The sequence below is a fragment of the Aspergillus affinis genome, assembly GCF_023601865.1.
Source record: "Aspergillus affinis strain CMG 70 chromosome Unknown NODE_41_length_255467_cov_85_872513, whole genome shotgun sequence".
Lineage (NCBI taxonomy): Eukaryota > Fungi > Ascomycota > Eurotiomycetes > Eurotiales > Aspergillaceae > Aspergillus > Aspergillus affinis.
Genome location: NW_026515822.1, coordinates 101,004 through 115,371, shown reverse-complemented (window position 1 = coordinate 115,371; position 14,368 = coordinate 101,004). Strand labels below are relative to the sequence as shown.

The 14,368-nt window shown below is 51.3% G+C and overlaps 5 protein-coding genes across 5 annotated transcripts; 4 read left to right on the top strand and 1 right to left on the bottom strand.

Moving 5' to 3' along the window:
* Positions 1-441: 441 nt before the first annotated feature.
* pam18 (putative mitochondrial DnaJ chaperone (Tim14)) lies at positions 442-970 on the top strand (the record flags this gene model as incomplete). Its single annotated transcript, XM_053100135.1, has 4 exons — positions 442-492; positions 572-645; positions 714-767; positions 832-970. The coding sequence occupies 4 exons, from the start codon at positions 442-444 to the stop codon at positions 968-970; spliced, it is 318 nt and encodes a 105-aa protein (XP_052956164.1).
* A 1,691-nt stretch (positions 971-2,661) lies between these two features.
* On the top strand, positions 2,662-5,714 carry atrR (transcription factor atrR; the record flags this gene model as incomplete). Its single annotated transcript, XM_053100134.1, has 7 exons — positions 2,662-2,871; positions 2,940-3,067; positions 3,127-3,512; positions 3,577-4,073; positions 4,129-4,304; positions 4,361-4,924; positions 4,979-5,714. 7 exons carry the CDS (start codon positions 2,662-2,664, stop codon positions 5,712-5,714), a joined length of 2,697 nt encoding a protein of 898 aa, XP_052956163.1.
* Positions 5,715-6,452: 738 nt separating this feature from the next.
* On the top strand, positions 6,453-9,191 carry KD926_007292 (ATP-dependent metallopeptidase FtsH/Yme1/Tma family protein; the record flags this gene model as incomplete). The annotated part of the gene is made up of 2 exons (XM_053100133.1): positions 6,453-8,340; positions 8,398-9,191. The coding sequence occupies 2 exons, from the start codon at positions 6,453-6,455 to the stop codon at positions 9,189-9,191; spliced, it is 2,682 nt and encodes an 893-aa protein (XP_052956162.1).
* Positions 9,192-10,192: 1,001 nt separating this feature from the next.
* Positions 10,193-11,400, bottom strand: KD926_007291 (DUF1295 domain protein; the record flags this gene model as incomplete). The annotated part of the gene is made up of 2 exons (XM_053100132.1): positions 10,193-10,972; positions 11,029-11,400. 2 exons carry the CDS (start codon positions 11,398-11,400, stop codon positions 10,193-10,195), a joined length of 1,152 nt encoding a protein of 383 aa, XP_052956161.1.
* Positions 11,401-11,657: 257 nt separating this feature from the next.
* Positions 11,658-13,897, top strand: KD926_007290 (DNA topoisomerase 3; the record flags this gene model as incomplete). Its single annotated transcript, XM_053100130.1, has 7 exons — positions 11,658-11,747; positions 11,801-12,001; positions 12,076-12,254; positions 12,311-12,480; positions 12,533-12,855; positions 12,917-13,053; positions 13,108-13,897. The coding sequence occupies 7 exons, from the start codon at positions 11,658-11,660 to the stop codon at positions 13,895-13,897; spliced, it is 1,890 nt and encodes a 629-aa protein (XP_052956160.1).
* Positions 13,898-14,368: the final 471 nt, after the last annotated feature.

The following is a 14,368-nucleotide window of genomic DNA, read 5'->3' as shown; positions in this document are numbered from 1 at the left end:
TCAGCAAAGGGGTTATAGAAGACTTGATGAAAACGGTTGGCAGCGTGAAAGAATAGAACTAGGCACAGATGGCATGGTATTTGTATTGTAGGTAGTAGTTTATACGTAGCATAAGTAAGTACTGTAGACAGAGAACGGCACAGTCCAGTTGAACGGAGAAAGTTGGAAATTTCCCGCAGAAGTGCGAGCCACGCCCGCTGCAGACATCGCTTGGCTGATGGAAATTGACGTGAGGAGACGAGATGAAGTCGAAGTTGACGGAACGAAGCAGATCTGGCCGGCCCCACGCTTATCCCGAACGGGCATCGGCGCCGCCTCTCCGAATTTTATCTCGACGGCCGCCGTTTTCTCCCCAACATCCACCTCTCATCCTCGGCTTTCTCGTTGACTGTTGTCCACCGCTTGATCCTCCATAATCTTTGCTACTATCTACTATTCAAAATGGCGTCTACCTTTGCTATGGGTCTTGGTGTCGCTACGGCCGCGTTCTTGGTATGTCCTGGGAGCTGAAGGCCGCATCGCTGCGTTCCGCCATCGCCGCTGACCGGGTTGTTTCTAACTTTGTTCGCAGGGCCGTGCCGGTTACGTCGCTTTGCAGCGCTCCAGGGGAGGCGTGAACAGCTTGGGAAAGGCTTTTTACAAGGGGTTTGTCTTCGTCCTGGCCCCGACGCGGTTTGGCGAGATGACGCAACAGTTGACTGACCTGTGGACAGAGGATTTGAAACCCGGATGACTCGTCGCGAAGCGTCTTTGATTCTCGAGCTCCCGTATGTTCTCTCACGATCTTTTCGCAGTAACCCAGCCCAGGCACCGTTCTAATTAACTCGACAGCGAGCGTACCCTCAACAAGGACAAGGTCCGCAAGAAGCACCGTCAGCTCATGCTCCTCAACCACCCCGATCGTGGCGGCAGCCCGTACTTAGCCACCAAGATCAACGAGGCCAAGGAATTTCTCGACAAGCATACCTAGAGCCGCATCGGAACCGAGCCCCCTTGAGCACACTGAGGAGTATCTGCGGGATCGGAAGGGGGGCTGGGGATGATGTGCAAGTATCAACCCGTGTAATAGATTATAACTTTTCGATGCATAGCGTGGCGTTGGTGGGATTTTCGAAGCCGAGATGCTTTTTCTTCTCGACTTTACTCTGTGGAGACATGTACATTGATATATCCTGAGATCGCCGCTCCTGATAATTTACAAGAACATATGCTATATATTCCAGCCGATTGGCTATTGACCGTTGCTTTTTATAATATTTTCCGTCCGAGGTCAACGTACAAGGATTATGGTTTGACTAGAAATCCCAGTCGTCTCGGGGTCGTCTCCAAGGAGGTGATGACCGGCGTCAAATAGACTTTCTTAGCTAAGCGGGCATAAGATAGTTAGTTAACTAACTAGTAGTTAAATAGTTAACAGCAACTGACCAGATGGTCTGCCAAACATGAAACTAGATCGACGGCGGGCTTGACGTAGACATGGCGCCATCCCGTCTTGGAATAGGTTAATAGCCTGAAAGACTACGGAATAGGTACCCCGTATTGAAGGCTAGGACCATTCCGACCGATAAAGATCTAACAGGGATCGGATTCACGAGGTACCTGAGATCGGAATGCTTGGGCCTCAACCGGTCAGGACGTGATCGGGGGGATTCCTTCAGGCCACCACCCCAAGGGATCGACAGCCAGGAGAAGCGCCTGATGGCAGAACCCTGTCCGTGAATCTTGTCGGACGGCAGCTCCAATCATACGACCACGAATACGGGCGAGCGTTCACGGTCAAAGAAAGCGGCCGGAAGAATGGGGATCCGAGACGACCTCGTCGGAGACTCAAAGAAGCAAAAAGTCGAGCCAAGAAAAGGCTGACCGGCGATTACGGAGACAGGACAGCCGTCGCCGAGGACGAACCCACATGAAACGTGTTTTATCTCGGGAATCGGACGTTGCGAAAGCCGTGGAAAAGCCAGACGAGGGCGTTGATTAGTTCGCTCGGGCGTTGGTGGTGAGTGTAGTCAGGCTGGATGCGGTTTAGTCGGCCTGTGTCTCTGGTCTTCGAGAAAGAAAAAGAAATTTAATTTAGCGGAAGGGTGGAAAACTAAGAAACTAAAGGCAGCACTATTCAGAAGCTGATTGAACTCCGTACGAATTACGGGCGGCCTCCGATCATGACGGACGGATCTGCCCTCCTCTCCCCCCCTCCGTCACCGTAGAGTCATCTCTTTTTTTTTTCTTTTGGATAAATATTCCAGTAGATGCTAAAGGTTCCATCTTCGCTAAGATTTCTCTCTTTGTTTTGATATCCTACTGCCGTTGCCACGTGCCCTGACGGCTGTCGGAGAAGAGCAAGGACGAGAAGGTTGATTGAGTAAGCCAAACCCTCACAAGCAACTCGAACTAAACTCAACGCTTTCTTTCCTCTTTGACCCTGACCCTGACGTCGGACCTTGCGACCTGAAGATCTCCACCCACGATTCCTTCATGAAATCCCCCGATCCCCGAGAAAGGGACTCGCTCAGAAATCAGCAACGTTGACGTCTCTCTCGTGGCCGGACCCCGCATCACGCTCGAGTCAAATACCCGCTTCGCCTGGACTCCACTCCGTCACTGGGAAGCTCAAGCTGCCCTGCCTCTCCCGCCTCCCCTTACTCTGTGTGTCCGACCGTGATGGATGGCCTCGGAGATGGGACCGACGGCATGGGCTTCGACATGCCCATGCTGATGAACCAACAGCCCCATCTCTTCGGCGCCTACAATAATAACAATAATGACGGTTCCCCGATCACCTCCGCCCTCCCCAACCCGACGTTCAACGATGACTCGGGCATGGGCTTGGGCGACGATAGCAATGACCCGAAACGAAGAAGGATCGCGAGGGTGAGTGCCGTGGCCCGTGTGCGCATGAAGTGGCGCGACGTTCGCCAAACTAACCCGTGCCCCTACAGGCTTGCGATATGTGCCGAAAAAAGAAGATCAAATGCGACGGCAAAATGCCCAAGTGCTCGCACTGCATCAATTACAAGACGGAATGCGTTTTCACTCAGGTTGAAAAGAAACGCAACCCGCCGAAAGGGTAAGCTCGCTGGCATCCTCCCCGGCCTTCTTTCTCGTCGCTGACGCCGGAATGTGCAGTGCGAAATACATCGAAGGCCTGGAAAATCGATTAGGGCGAATGGAATCGCTACTACGACTGTCTGGTCTGTTGTCGGAGGATGATGGTGGAAAAACCGATCTGGGAACTTTAGAGAAACGGTTGGCCGATCGGTCTTTTGCGGCCGGTCAAATGGGTGCCATGAAGAGTCCCAACAACAGATTCAATGCGTCGAGCTCGGCCACCCAATCGCAGCAGACCACCACCACTTCCCGCCACTCGACCCCTCGCATGGATTCCCAGTCCAGTCCGCGCACGGCTGCGACATCCCCAGATTCGACGAAAGAATCGGAAACCGAAGTCGAGGGCCTGTCGGATATGATGTGCTCCCTCGTGACCAACAACTGTGGAGAGACGCGGTATATCGGTATGCCAAGGGCCTTGCCCCGAATGTTTGCTGGGACATATAGTATACTAACCGTCCATGACAGGATCATCCTCGGGATTCTCGATATTTTCTCCCAAAGGCATTCAGTGGGTCAATGAGAAGACAGGAGACACCTCATTCCAGGACATGATATCTTCGGCCTACGTCGACGACAACAAGTGGATGTACTGGAAACCCGAGATTTTCAGTGACATTTTTGCACGGCGCGTCTTCAAACCCTTGCCCCCGAAAGAGGAGGCGCTGTCGCTTTTCCGAGACTTCTTCGAGAACTTCAACTGCATGTTTCCGTTGTTCCATGAGCCGACTTTTATGCATCTGGTGGAACGCCAGTATTCCCGTGACCCATACGAAGGCTCGGGCTGGTGGGCCAGCATCAACGTGGTCCTTGCGATATCCCACAGGCTGCGGGTGATGAGCAATCTGGTTCCTCAAGAGGAAGACAAGAAAGCATGGCTTTATCTGAAAAATGCCATGGGAGTTTTGACCGAACTCACCATGCGCAATACTGATCTGCTTAGTGTGCAAGCATTACTCGGAATGGTAAGTGACGTCAGGTGTTTGCAGGGAATTTGGGGTGATGTCTAACCTTCTCCAGTCTCTTTTCCTTCAAGGAACCCCGAACCCCCAACCTTCATTCTTTTTGGTCGCAGCCGCCATTAGACTGTCGCACAGCATTGGTCTTCACAAAAGAGGCTCGGGATTTGGATTGAACCCGGTCGAGGTTGAGCAGCGGAAAAGAGTGTTTTGGATTGCCTATTTACTTGACAAAGAGTAAGTGACGACTATCGAAACCTCCGAGTGGACGTAATCTCTAATACAGTTACTAGCATTTGCCTTCGGTCTGGTCGCCCTCCCGTCCAGGATGACGATGACATGAATGTCGAGCTACCGAGCGAAGACCCGCCGGACAATATTGGAAATGTGCCATTGTCGGATGGGAGAAGCAAATTCAACCTGTTTCGGTCAATGTGTCGATTTGCTACCATCGAGAGTCAGGTCTATAAGCGTCTTTATTCTGCCAGGGCATCGAAACAATCCGACGGCGAGCTGCTCAATACCATTGGAGAACTGGACAAGGAGCTTGAAGAGTGGAAGGACAGTATTCCTCTTGACTTCCGTCCGGAACACGAAATAAAGGCCACTCACACCCCTCTCATTCTTCATGTTGTGGTTCTCCATTTTGCCTACTACAACTGCTTGACGACAATCCACCGGATGTCTGTTCATCACGGGTACTGGACAAGTCGCCTCTCCAACTATGCCATTCAAGGTCTGAACGCCAGGCCTCTGAACCCAAGAGTCTTCCTATCGGCCGTTCTCTGTGTGACAGCAGCCAGGGCCTCGATCAATCTGATCAAATACATTCCCCAGGGCGACTTTGCTTGCGTCTGGTAAGTTGCATCATTGACATTATCACGGCCCTTCCACTTACTCACTGCATATAGGTTGATTCTCTATTATCCTGTATCTGCACTGGTCACCTTGTTTGCCAATATTCTTCAAAATCCGAATGATGCCCGGGCTCGGTCTGACGTCAAGCTCATGAATGTTGTGGTAAACTTCCTATCAACACTGGTCTCCGACGAGTCCAATGGAAGTATTAAGCGCATGCTTGGGCTGTGTGGCGAGTTTGAAAGGATCGCTCAGGTGGTTCTTGACAAGGCCGAGCGAGAGTCGCATTCCAAGAAGAAGCGCAAGACCACTGCGGACGACACCCGCAATCTACAGCAGAATACCCCTGAAGAAACCTCTGTCCACTCTCCATCCACACCCAAACAAGCAGGCGCTCCACCTGCGGCTACCCCATTTCCGTCTTCTATGTTCTCTAGTGGCCTAGGTGAAACAGGTCCCAATGTCTCTAATGAGGCGAGGGCCTTTGCCTCCGGCCATGTTTCCGGAACTAATGGACTTTCGTCTAATTTACCGGACAGCCTGAATCCTATGGCTGGGCTGGGCCAGGAGTTCCCGGACATGCTCAGCCCTCCAGGCATGGATGGTGTGGGCTTTGGCGATCCGCCGCCCTTCACGACATCTGCCGATACTCCGATGACATCTTTCCAACAACCTTTTGTTCCGCAGGATCTTTGGCAGATGCCAATGACTATCGAGTGGGACTGGGCGGATATGTCGACCAGCTTCCCCGTGTTTGACGCGGGCGGTCCGTCGCAGAACGATTCGTGATGACGATTATGACGATAGTACGAAACATCAACAAGTTACATTCTTCAATTCGGGACGTCGAAATCAGGAGTCAAAGCGGAGTGAAGGCTGGGTATTTCATGCACTTACTGCGTATCGCTTTTCTGTTGCTATCAACTCATCATTTTGGGATACACGGCGTTTGTATCAGGGATCGGGCATCGTCAAGCGCCACTCCACTTCATTTCATCTCCCCTGTTCTTCTGGTCAAATGTTCTGAGCGGTTTGTAAAAAGCAATTCTTGGTGGGCGGGAGTCTTTTTTTGGCGCGACCTCACGGCGAGAATGCTTCATATCGGTAGGACTGTGCCATGTGTATAAAAGAAAAACCGTCTGTAATTATTATCTCCACGCTCCACCACTAGATAGTTAGGACCCTTAATCACATAATTCCTAAATCCAGACTCGTGTCATCAGAGGGATCGACTGCGTTCGCTCGGCTTCTCCCAGCAGCTTAAATCCGGGCGGATGACTCAGCCCGACGGAACAGCGAAAATTCCCAGGCCGAAAGAAGGCGGGAATCGCTTCTTGCTCGGTGACAGCTTCCCCAAGAGCTTTCAGTCTCTCCCTCCCCCTCTCGCCGCACCTCCCTCCCCCCATCCCCCCCCGAAACGATTTATGGCTTCCGAAGTTTGCCATTACTACTGAATCTCCATCCGCATCCCGTTTCCCCTTCGACCTATCCCTCCGCCTTCGCCTCTGGGCTCCGCATCCTCGAACCATGGCGTCCCTACTCCGGCGGCCAGGCAACCTTGCTCAATACTCGAGGAGAGCCGCGGAGTACATCTACCGCGCAGGTCCCCGATCCGCGTATCTCTCCCAGTCGAGACTCTCGTCGCTGATCGCAGCGCGCCAAGCGAGAACATATGCCACCCAGCAACCGGGGGGACCGAAACCCCCGAACGGAGACGATGGCAAGCAACCACCGTCGAACCAACCACCCGGGCCCGAAAACAATGGCCAGAAACCGGAGGATTCTCAATCGGCCATTAGTCCGGAGGAGCAGGAGATGGTGGATCATTTCATGGAACACCTGAAGAACCGAGTGCCCAGCTCGCAACATCAATTAATCGACGATATGCACACACGTATGAAGAAGGACGGCATCCCGCCTAAAGTCCGCGAATTCATGGATCGCTGGATCGAATCAGAGAGGCCCCTGAGTCTGATGGACTACGTGAACTTGATTCGGTACATTACGGAATTCCAATCAAATTACGAGGAGAACCTGCAGGAAATGAGACGCCAAACGAAAGCAGACCGACAGTCGGAAAGGACGGATGAGCAGAAACAGGGACAGGAGGAGCAGGAGGAAAGTCACCAGGAAAACAAGCACGAGCAGAAGGAGGAGCAGCAGAAGGGCGACCAGCAAGGAAAGAACGGGGGCAAAAAGCCCGGTTTCAATGTCATGGAGATTCGCTTCGATCCCGCCTCCTTCCTGGTCACCTCGCTCCTAACGTACTATACCTACCGCAGCTTCTTCCCCGGGGAAAACAAAATGGAAATCACGTGGCAGGACTTCCGGGCAGAGTACTTTGATAAGGGTCTTGTCCAGAAGCTGACAGTCGTGAATGACAGTGTTGTGCGGGTCGAGATGAACCGTGATGCGCTGTCTCGTGTCTACCCGGAGTCCCCCGCCGTTAACCCGATGTTCAACTTCTACTTCAGCATCGGCTCGGTGGAGAGCTTCGAGCGCCGACTGGACCAGGCCCAAGACGAACTGGGAATTCCTAGCGCGGAGCGCATCCCCGTCTCCTATGTGACTGAAGCGTCGTGGGGTCCCACCCTTTTGTCCCTCGCCCCGACCCTCTTTTTGATCGGTTCGTTCTTCTGGCTGAGGCGTGCTGCGGGTAGCGGAGGCGGCCAGAGCGGATTCTTCGGTATGGGCAAGAGCCGAGCCAAGCGCTTCAACCATGAGACGGATATCAAGATCAAGTTCTCGGATGTGGCTGGAATGGACGAGGCCAAGGTGGAGATCATGGAATTCGTCAGCTTCCTTCAGCACCCGGAGAAGTTCCAGAAACTCGGAGCCAAGATCCCTCGCGGTGCTATTCTGTCGGGTCCTCCTGGTACGGGTAAAACGTTGCTGGCCAAGGCAACTGCCGGTGAATCGGGCGTGCCCTTCTTCAGTGTCAGCGGTTCCGAGTTCGTCGAGATGTTCGTTGGTGTTGGCCCCTCCCGAGTGCGTGATCTATTTGCCAACGCGCGAAAGAGTACACCCTGTATTATCTTCATCGATGAAATCGATGCTATCGGTAAATCACGAGCGAAGCAGAGCTACGGAGGTGGAAACGACGAGCGCGAGAGCACTCTGAACCAGATCCTTACCGAGATGGACGGATTCAACACGTCGGAGCAAGTCATTGTCCTGGCAGGTACCAACAGAGCAGACATTCTGGACAAGGCCCTCATGCGACCCGGGCGTTTTGACCGACATATCTCTATCGACCGGCCTACGATGGATGGTCGCCAGCAGATCTTCCGTGTTCACTTGAAGAAGATTGTTACCGATGAAGACATTGACTTCCTCACTGGCCGGCTCTCAGCCCTGACCCCCGGTTTTGCTGGTGCTGATATCGCAAACTGCGTCAACGAGGCGGCGCTTGTTGGTAGGTTTTTCCTCTTCCTCTTTTCCATTAGAAGTATTAACTAATGCATTTACCCAGCTGCTCGAAACAATGCGGACCGCGTTACCATGAAGCACTTCGAGCAGGCAATCGAACGTGTCATCGGTGGTCTGGAGAAGAAGTCTCTCGTCCTTTCCCCCGAGGAGAAGCGTACCGTTGCTTACCACGAAGCTGGACATGCTGTCTGTGGCTGGTACTTCCGCTGGGCTGATCCTTTGCTTAAGGTTTCCATCATCCCTCGCGGTCAGGGCGCCTTGGGCTATGCTCAATATCTGCCAGCTAATGGTGACACTTACCTGATGAATGTCAACCAGCTGATGGACCGCATGGCTATGACTCTGGGTGGTCGTATCAGTGAAGAGTTGCATTTTGACACCGTCACTAGCGGAGCTAGCGATGATTTCAACAAGGTAACTCGGATGGCCACCGCAATGGTTACCAAATTCGGCATGTCGCCCAAACTAAAATACATCTACTACGAGGAGGACCCCAGCCAGCAGATGCACAAGCCCTTCTCCGAAGATACTGCTCGAGACATCGACATCGAAGTCCGCAGAATTGTGAATGAGGCCCACGACCAGTGCCGTGCTCTGCTTACGGAGAAAAAGAAGGAAGTCGGCATTGTCGCAGAGGAGCTCCTTTCCAAGGAAGTCCTCGGCCGTGAGGACATGATCCGCCTACTGGGTCCTCGTCCTTTCCCTGAGTCTGGCGAGATCACCAAGTACTTCAACAGCGCCAACGGAGGAGCCACCATTGCCCCCCCTGAGCCAGAACAATCACCCGAAGAGACCCAAGGCAAAGACGGAAGAGACCAAACTCCGCAACCGACATAGACGAGTTTGATTGATTGCATCTTTTTCCATCTAATCTATCTAGATCAGGAAATCTTCACGGCTTTGACGAGGGGACATATATCAATTTCTTTTTTCATTTCTTGTTTCTCACCATGGGGTTTTGTATTTATCTTTGTTCGATACGATAAGCATCTCCGTTCTTCTTTTCCTTATATCTCTTTACCATCTCCTGATCTCGATTCACCTTATCTCTTCCTTTTCTTTGAAGCCATTACCATCAATCCGTTCATCTTTTTCATAAACATTAGGTTTCCTGTGATATTTTATTTCCATCTATGTCTCCCCGTTTTTCCCGTTCCTGGTTTGCTTTTCTCTCCCCTTCCTATCGATCTATCTATCTATCGCTTGCCGATGTTACTGCGCTCCTCTGAGAAGCGTTGGGTGTATTTGTATTGTATAGTAGGTAGTCAAATGTTTATTTGATCTTATATTTACCAGGTTGTTTGTACAATTCTACATATAGTTGTCCTATAAGAAGCTCGGTATGACTAATTTAGTATGTTGGGGCTTGTTCTGTTGACTTCTGCTGGTGATATATATCTGACTTTCGTGACAGAAGATCCATTTGTCAGGCGCGATGATGACAACATTGACCACATGATAAGTAATTGACCTGAAGGAAGGTAATTCAATTCTATTCGTTACATTCTTGATGTAGGAAAAAAAGGATGTCGGAAAGTGCCACCCAAGTATCTTAAGTGCCTACGATGGCCTACAGGATGAAACCGATAGTCGAGAAGATAAATACTTTAAATTTGTTGTGAATTTCACTATTAAACGCCACATTCGGGGGTAGGATCCCAAGGTAAACGGAAAATCAAAAAAGGAAGCAGAAGGAATAATTCCAATTTCAAATTGGATAATAAAATAATGATAAATGACAATATTTACTTTAAAAAATAGTCCGGGAAAAGTAGGATAAAAAATGAGAGAAACAAAAAAGCATCATCGGTAAGATGCCAAATTGGTCTCGAATGACCCTACTGGGCCTTCTTGTTCTCCTGGTCTTCAGAAGCCTGCTCGGTCTGCTTCTTCTTCTCCGTCGGGAGCTTCTTCTCCACCTGGAGGAACTGCTTATTCTTCAAGGTGGGCGCCCTGTACTTGGACCTGGACTCCACGGACAGACGGGGGATGAAGCGTCCGACGCGAGCCTGGTAGTCGGCGTACTCGGGGTACTTGCTGGCGCTGATAGACTCGGTGAGTCTGACGCTGCCCTGGAAGATGAAGAACAGGCCAACGAAGCCGAGACCGGTCCACTGGACGAAGGACTCAGTGCGGTAGCAGTTCCACAGGTACAGAGAGAGCCAGATGGCCTGCTCGGCAACGAAGTTGGGGTGGCGGGACAGCGACCACAGTCCGGTGACGGCGAACCCACGCTCCAGGTCCTCTTGAGTGAACTGATCCTTGTACTGGCCAGAGATGCGAGCGTTATCGTGGTACTCGCGCTTGGCGCAGTGGAAATGCCACTGCTGCTGGTCGGCGAAGAATTCAATGATGAGGAAGAAGAAGGCGACGCGCGAGAAGGCCAGGTCCGGGAGCTCGAAGGACTTCAAGTCGGGGCGCTGCGAAAGTAGGACGAAGTTGTAGGTCGGGGCCGCGAGGAGAAGCAGGAGCAGCGACTGGATCACACTGATGAAAGTGATGTTGAAGAGGAAGAAGACGGCGCGGTTGGGGATTCTGGTGCGGATAACCTCCCATCGGTAATCCTCGCCGCCGATCTTGTACCCGCCCTTGCGCCAGTAATTGTAAGTCAAGCGAATCTGCGCAAATGTCAGCTGTGGGTTCCCAGATGGTCCATGTGGAGGAGGCGCCTTACGCTCCAGATCACCGTGAGAACGGCGATGGTATCCAGGCTCTGGGTACGGAGACCGGACATGCGCGCCCAGACGGCGAAGTGGACATTGTACAGGGCAGGCAGGAGAGACCAGAGACGATCAACTTGCGAATAGTTGCGGGTGATCTCCGAGAAAACCAGGAACCAGGCGGAGAGCAGCAGGGAGAAGCCAAGTGCCGAGACAAAAGGGTTGGTCGACAGGTAGATGTCCTTCAGGATGACCACATCCTTGGCCGTCGCTGCCAGCTGGAGCCTTTCCGGCAAGACAGTCAACTGTGAAAGAAAAGGGAGCACGGTGTGCGAGAAAGAAGCGCAGTCCTTGACGGACTCGATGGTGGGAAGAGGCAACGCCATGATAGCCGCAGGGAGGAAGGAAGATGTACTGCAGAAGGAGGGAGTAGGCACGGAGGAGGGGAAGCGGAGGAGGAAGAAGAGTCGAGGATGTTTTTGATCGCATCAAAACAAAGAGATTCCCGCGCTTACCCGATTGGGCCGGAAGCTTGGGCCAATCGGCCGTCGCTGCCTGAGGCCATCTACCGGCATGTTCCGCCAAGTTTCGCGTCTTTTTCGTGTCTCGACTCTTTCTTTCCCTGCTCCTGCGCCCCCTCAACATGCCGGTCCAAAGGGTCTTGTGCGTGGCCGAGAAGCCTGCCATTGCCAAGGCAGTTGCCCAGCATCTCTCCGGAGGTTCTTTTCAGACAGTAAGTCGCGTGCTTCCAATGCGTCCGGGGGATGTATGCTGAAGTAGATGTAGCTCCATGTCCGGGGAAATCAGTATGTCAAGAATTATGTCTTTGAATTTAATTTCGGCAATCCCTGGGGAACGTGCGCAGTTACAATGACCAGCGTCATTGGGCACCTGACCTCTTTGGATTTTCAACGTCAATACAAGGGCTGGCTGTCCTGCCCACCCGGAGCTTTGTTCGAAGCCCCCGTGCATGAAGGCGTAGACTCTGTATGTAGCCATTACCAAAAAGAGTCCAAGGGACTATGCAGACCCGTCCCCCATGTACTGATACTCAGATATAGGACAAAACAGCCATTGCAAATAATATCCAAGAGCAAGCAAAATACTGCCAGGCTCTTTTTATTTGGACGGATTGTGATCGAGAAGGGGAGCACATTGGGAGTGAAGTTCGCAAGCAAGCAAAAGAGGGCAACCGTCGCATTGTAGTGAAACGGGCTCGCTTCAGCAATACAGAGAGAGCGTGCGTGTACTCCAACATCCTCGGCTTCTACCGATCTTTTACTCATGCAACCATAGTCACGTCCTGAGTGCCGCCCGAGCACTCATCGAACTAGACGACCTTCAAGCCAATGCAGTGGCCGCACGCATTGAACTCGATCTTCGAATCGGTGCCGCGTTCACTCGCTTGCAAACGCTCCAACTAAAGTCTATATCGGACACTTTAGCTGAGACGATCATTAGTTATGGTATGTTTCTCGGGAAGCACCTCGACAATGGCCTTCTACTGACACTTAGCAGGCTCTTGCCAATTTCCCACGCTGGGATTTGTCGTGGACCGGTACCTTCGTGTGAAGAACTTCAAGCCGGAAAACTTCTGGGGTATCAAGGTGATGCATGTCCGGGACAATATTAAAGTGAATTTTCTCTGGAGGAGGGTGCACCTTTTTGACCGGGCGGCTGTAACTGTGATGATGGAGCGATGTCTCATGGCAAAGAAAGCCAAGGTGGTCAAAGTCAATCAGAAACCCACCAGCAAATGGAGGCCTTTGCCCTTAACAACGGTGGATTTACAGATGATGGGAAGTAGATACCTCCGTATTGACAGTCAAACCATTATGAAGGTAGGAAAGAAAGTCGACCGACTATTTGTGGTTGGTATGCACGCTCACTCTTGTCCCTTAGGTCGCCGAAGCTCTTTATACCAAGGGTTTCATCAGCTACCCGCGTACAGAAACGGATCAATTTGACAAGGCAATCGATTTGAAGAAGCTAGTGGAAAAGCAATTGCCAGATAATAACTGGGGCCAATATGCGCGAGGGTACGTCAATTTGATATACGCTTCATCAAGCATGATCTAACTTACACCCTCAAGCCTTCTCGACGGGGGATTTAGGACTCCCAGATCTGGACGTCATAACGATAAAGCCCACCCTCCCATCCATCCGGTTTGCTGGGTTTCACCAAGCGCACTGTCGGCCAATGAGAAAAAAGTTTATGAATTTGTTGTCCGCCGATTCCTAGCTTGTTGCTCGGAGGACGCCAAAGGCCAAACGTCGGAGGTTGAGATCCAATATGGCGATGAGTTCTTCCATGCAAAAGGGTTGATCGTGCTCGAGAAGAACTACCTGGAAGTATACGTCTATGATAAATGGGAGAGCAGTCAGCAACTACCAGACTTCCGCATGGGGGAGGTCTTCGAACCTTCCGAAGCCAAAATCTTCGACGGCAAAACAACGCCTCCAAATTACTTGACTGAGCCTGAGTTGATTGGTCTCATGGATGCTAACGGCATCGGAACCGATGCTACCATGGCCGAGCATATCGCCAAGGTCAAGGACCGTCATTATGTGGCCGTTAACTCACGAGGAACTGGCCGCAATGCGGTCAAGGAACTTATCCCGACCCGCCTGGGTATCGCCCTGGTGGAAGGTTACGACAATGTTGTCACCGGCTTGCCAGATAGCCCGTCGTTGAGCAAACCGTTTCTGCGTAAAGAGATGGAGTTAAGGATGCGTGAGATCTGTGAGGGCGCGAAATCGCGACAGCAAGTGGTGCAGGAGAGCTTGGAGATGTACCGGGAAGTTTTCATACACACACAGAGACGGATCAATTTGCTGAAGACCGCGGTGAGAAAATATTTGGTCGAAGGAGTAAGTTCATAAATCTATCTTAACTACATTTGGTCTTGACCAGTGGCGCTGGAGTTGAGGGATTGTTTTTCTGGTTGACGAAGACATGATATACCCCATGATATATTTGAGACTTGTACACATGCATTTACCATAGAAGCTCAATAAATGAAACGAAAGCCAGGCCAAGCCTGAGGGATAAACCCATCTTGGTTGCAAATAAGCGACTGTGTATTCAATGTTCTATATAAGCATATATACGAGCGACTTTAAACCGCTACAAGTCCACAACATGAAAGTTACTTGTTGATCAACAAAGTAGGCTTCATATCTCGTAATCATAAGTCATGCACATCAAAATAAAAACATTAAATCCCCCAAAAACAAGAAAGAAGAAGAAAAAGAAAAAGAAAGAAAGCCGAAAAAAGTCAAACCAAAGAAAGAACAAATATAGACAAGGCCAAAAAAGAAACAAATGCAATTAATGAACGAGCAGCCAAGATC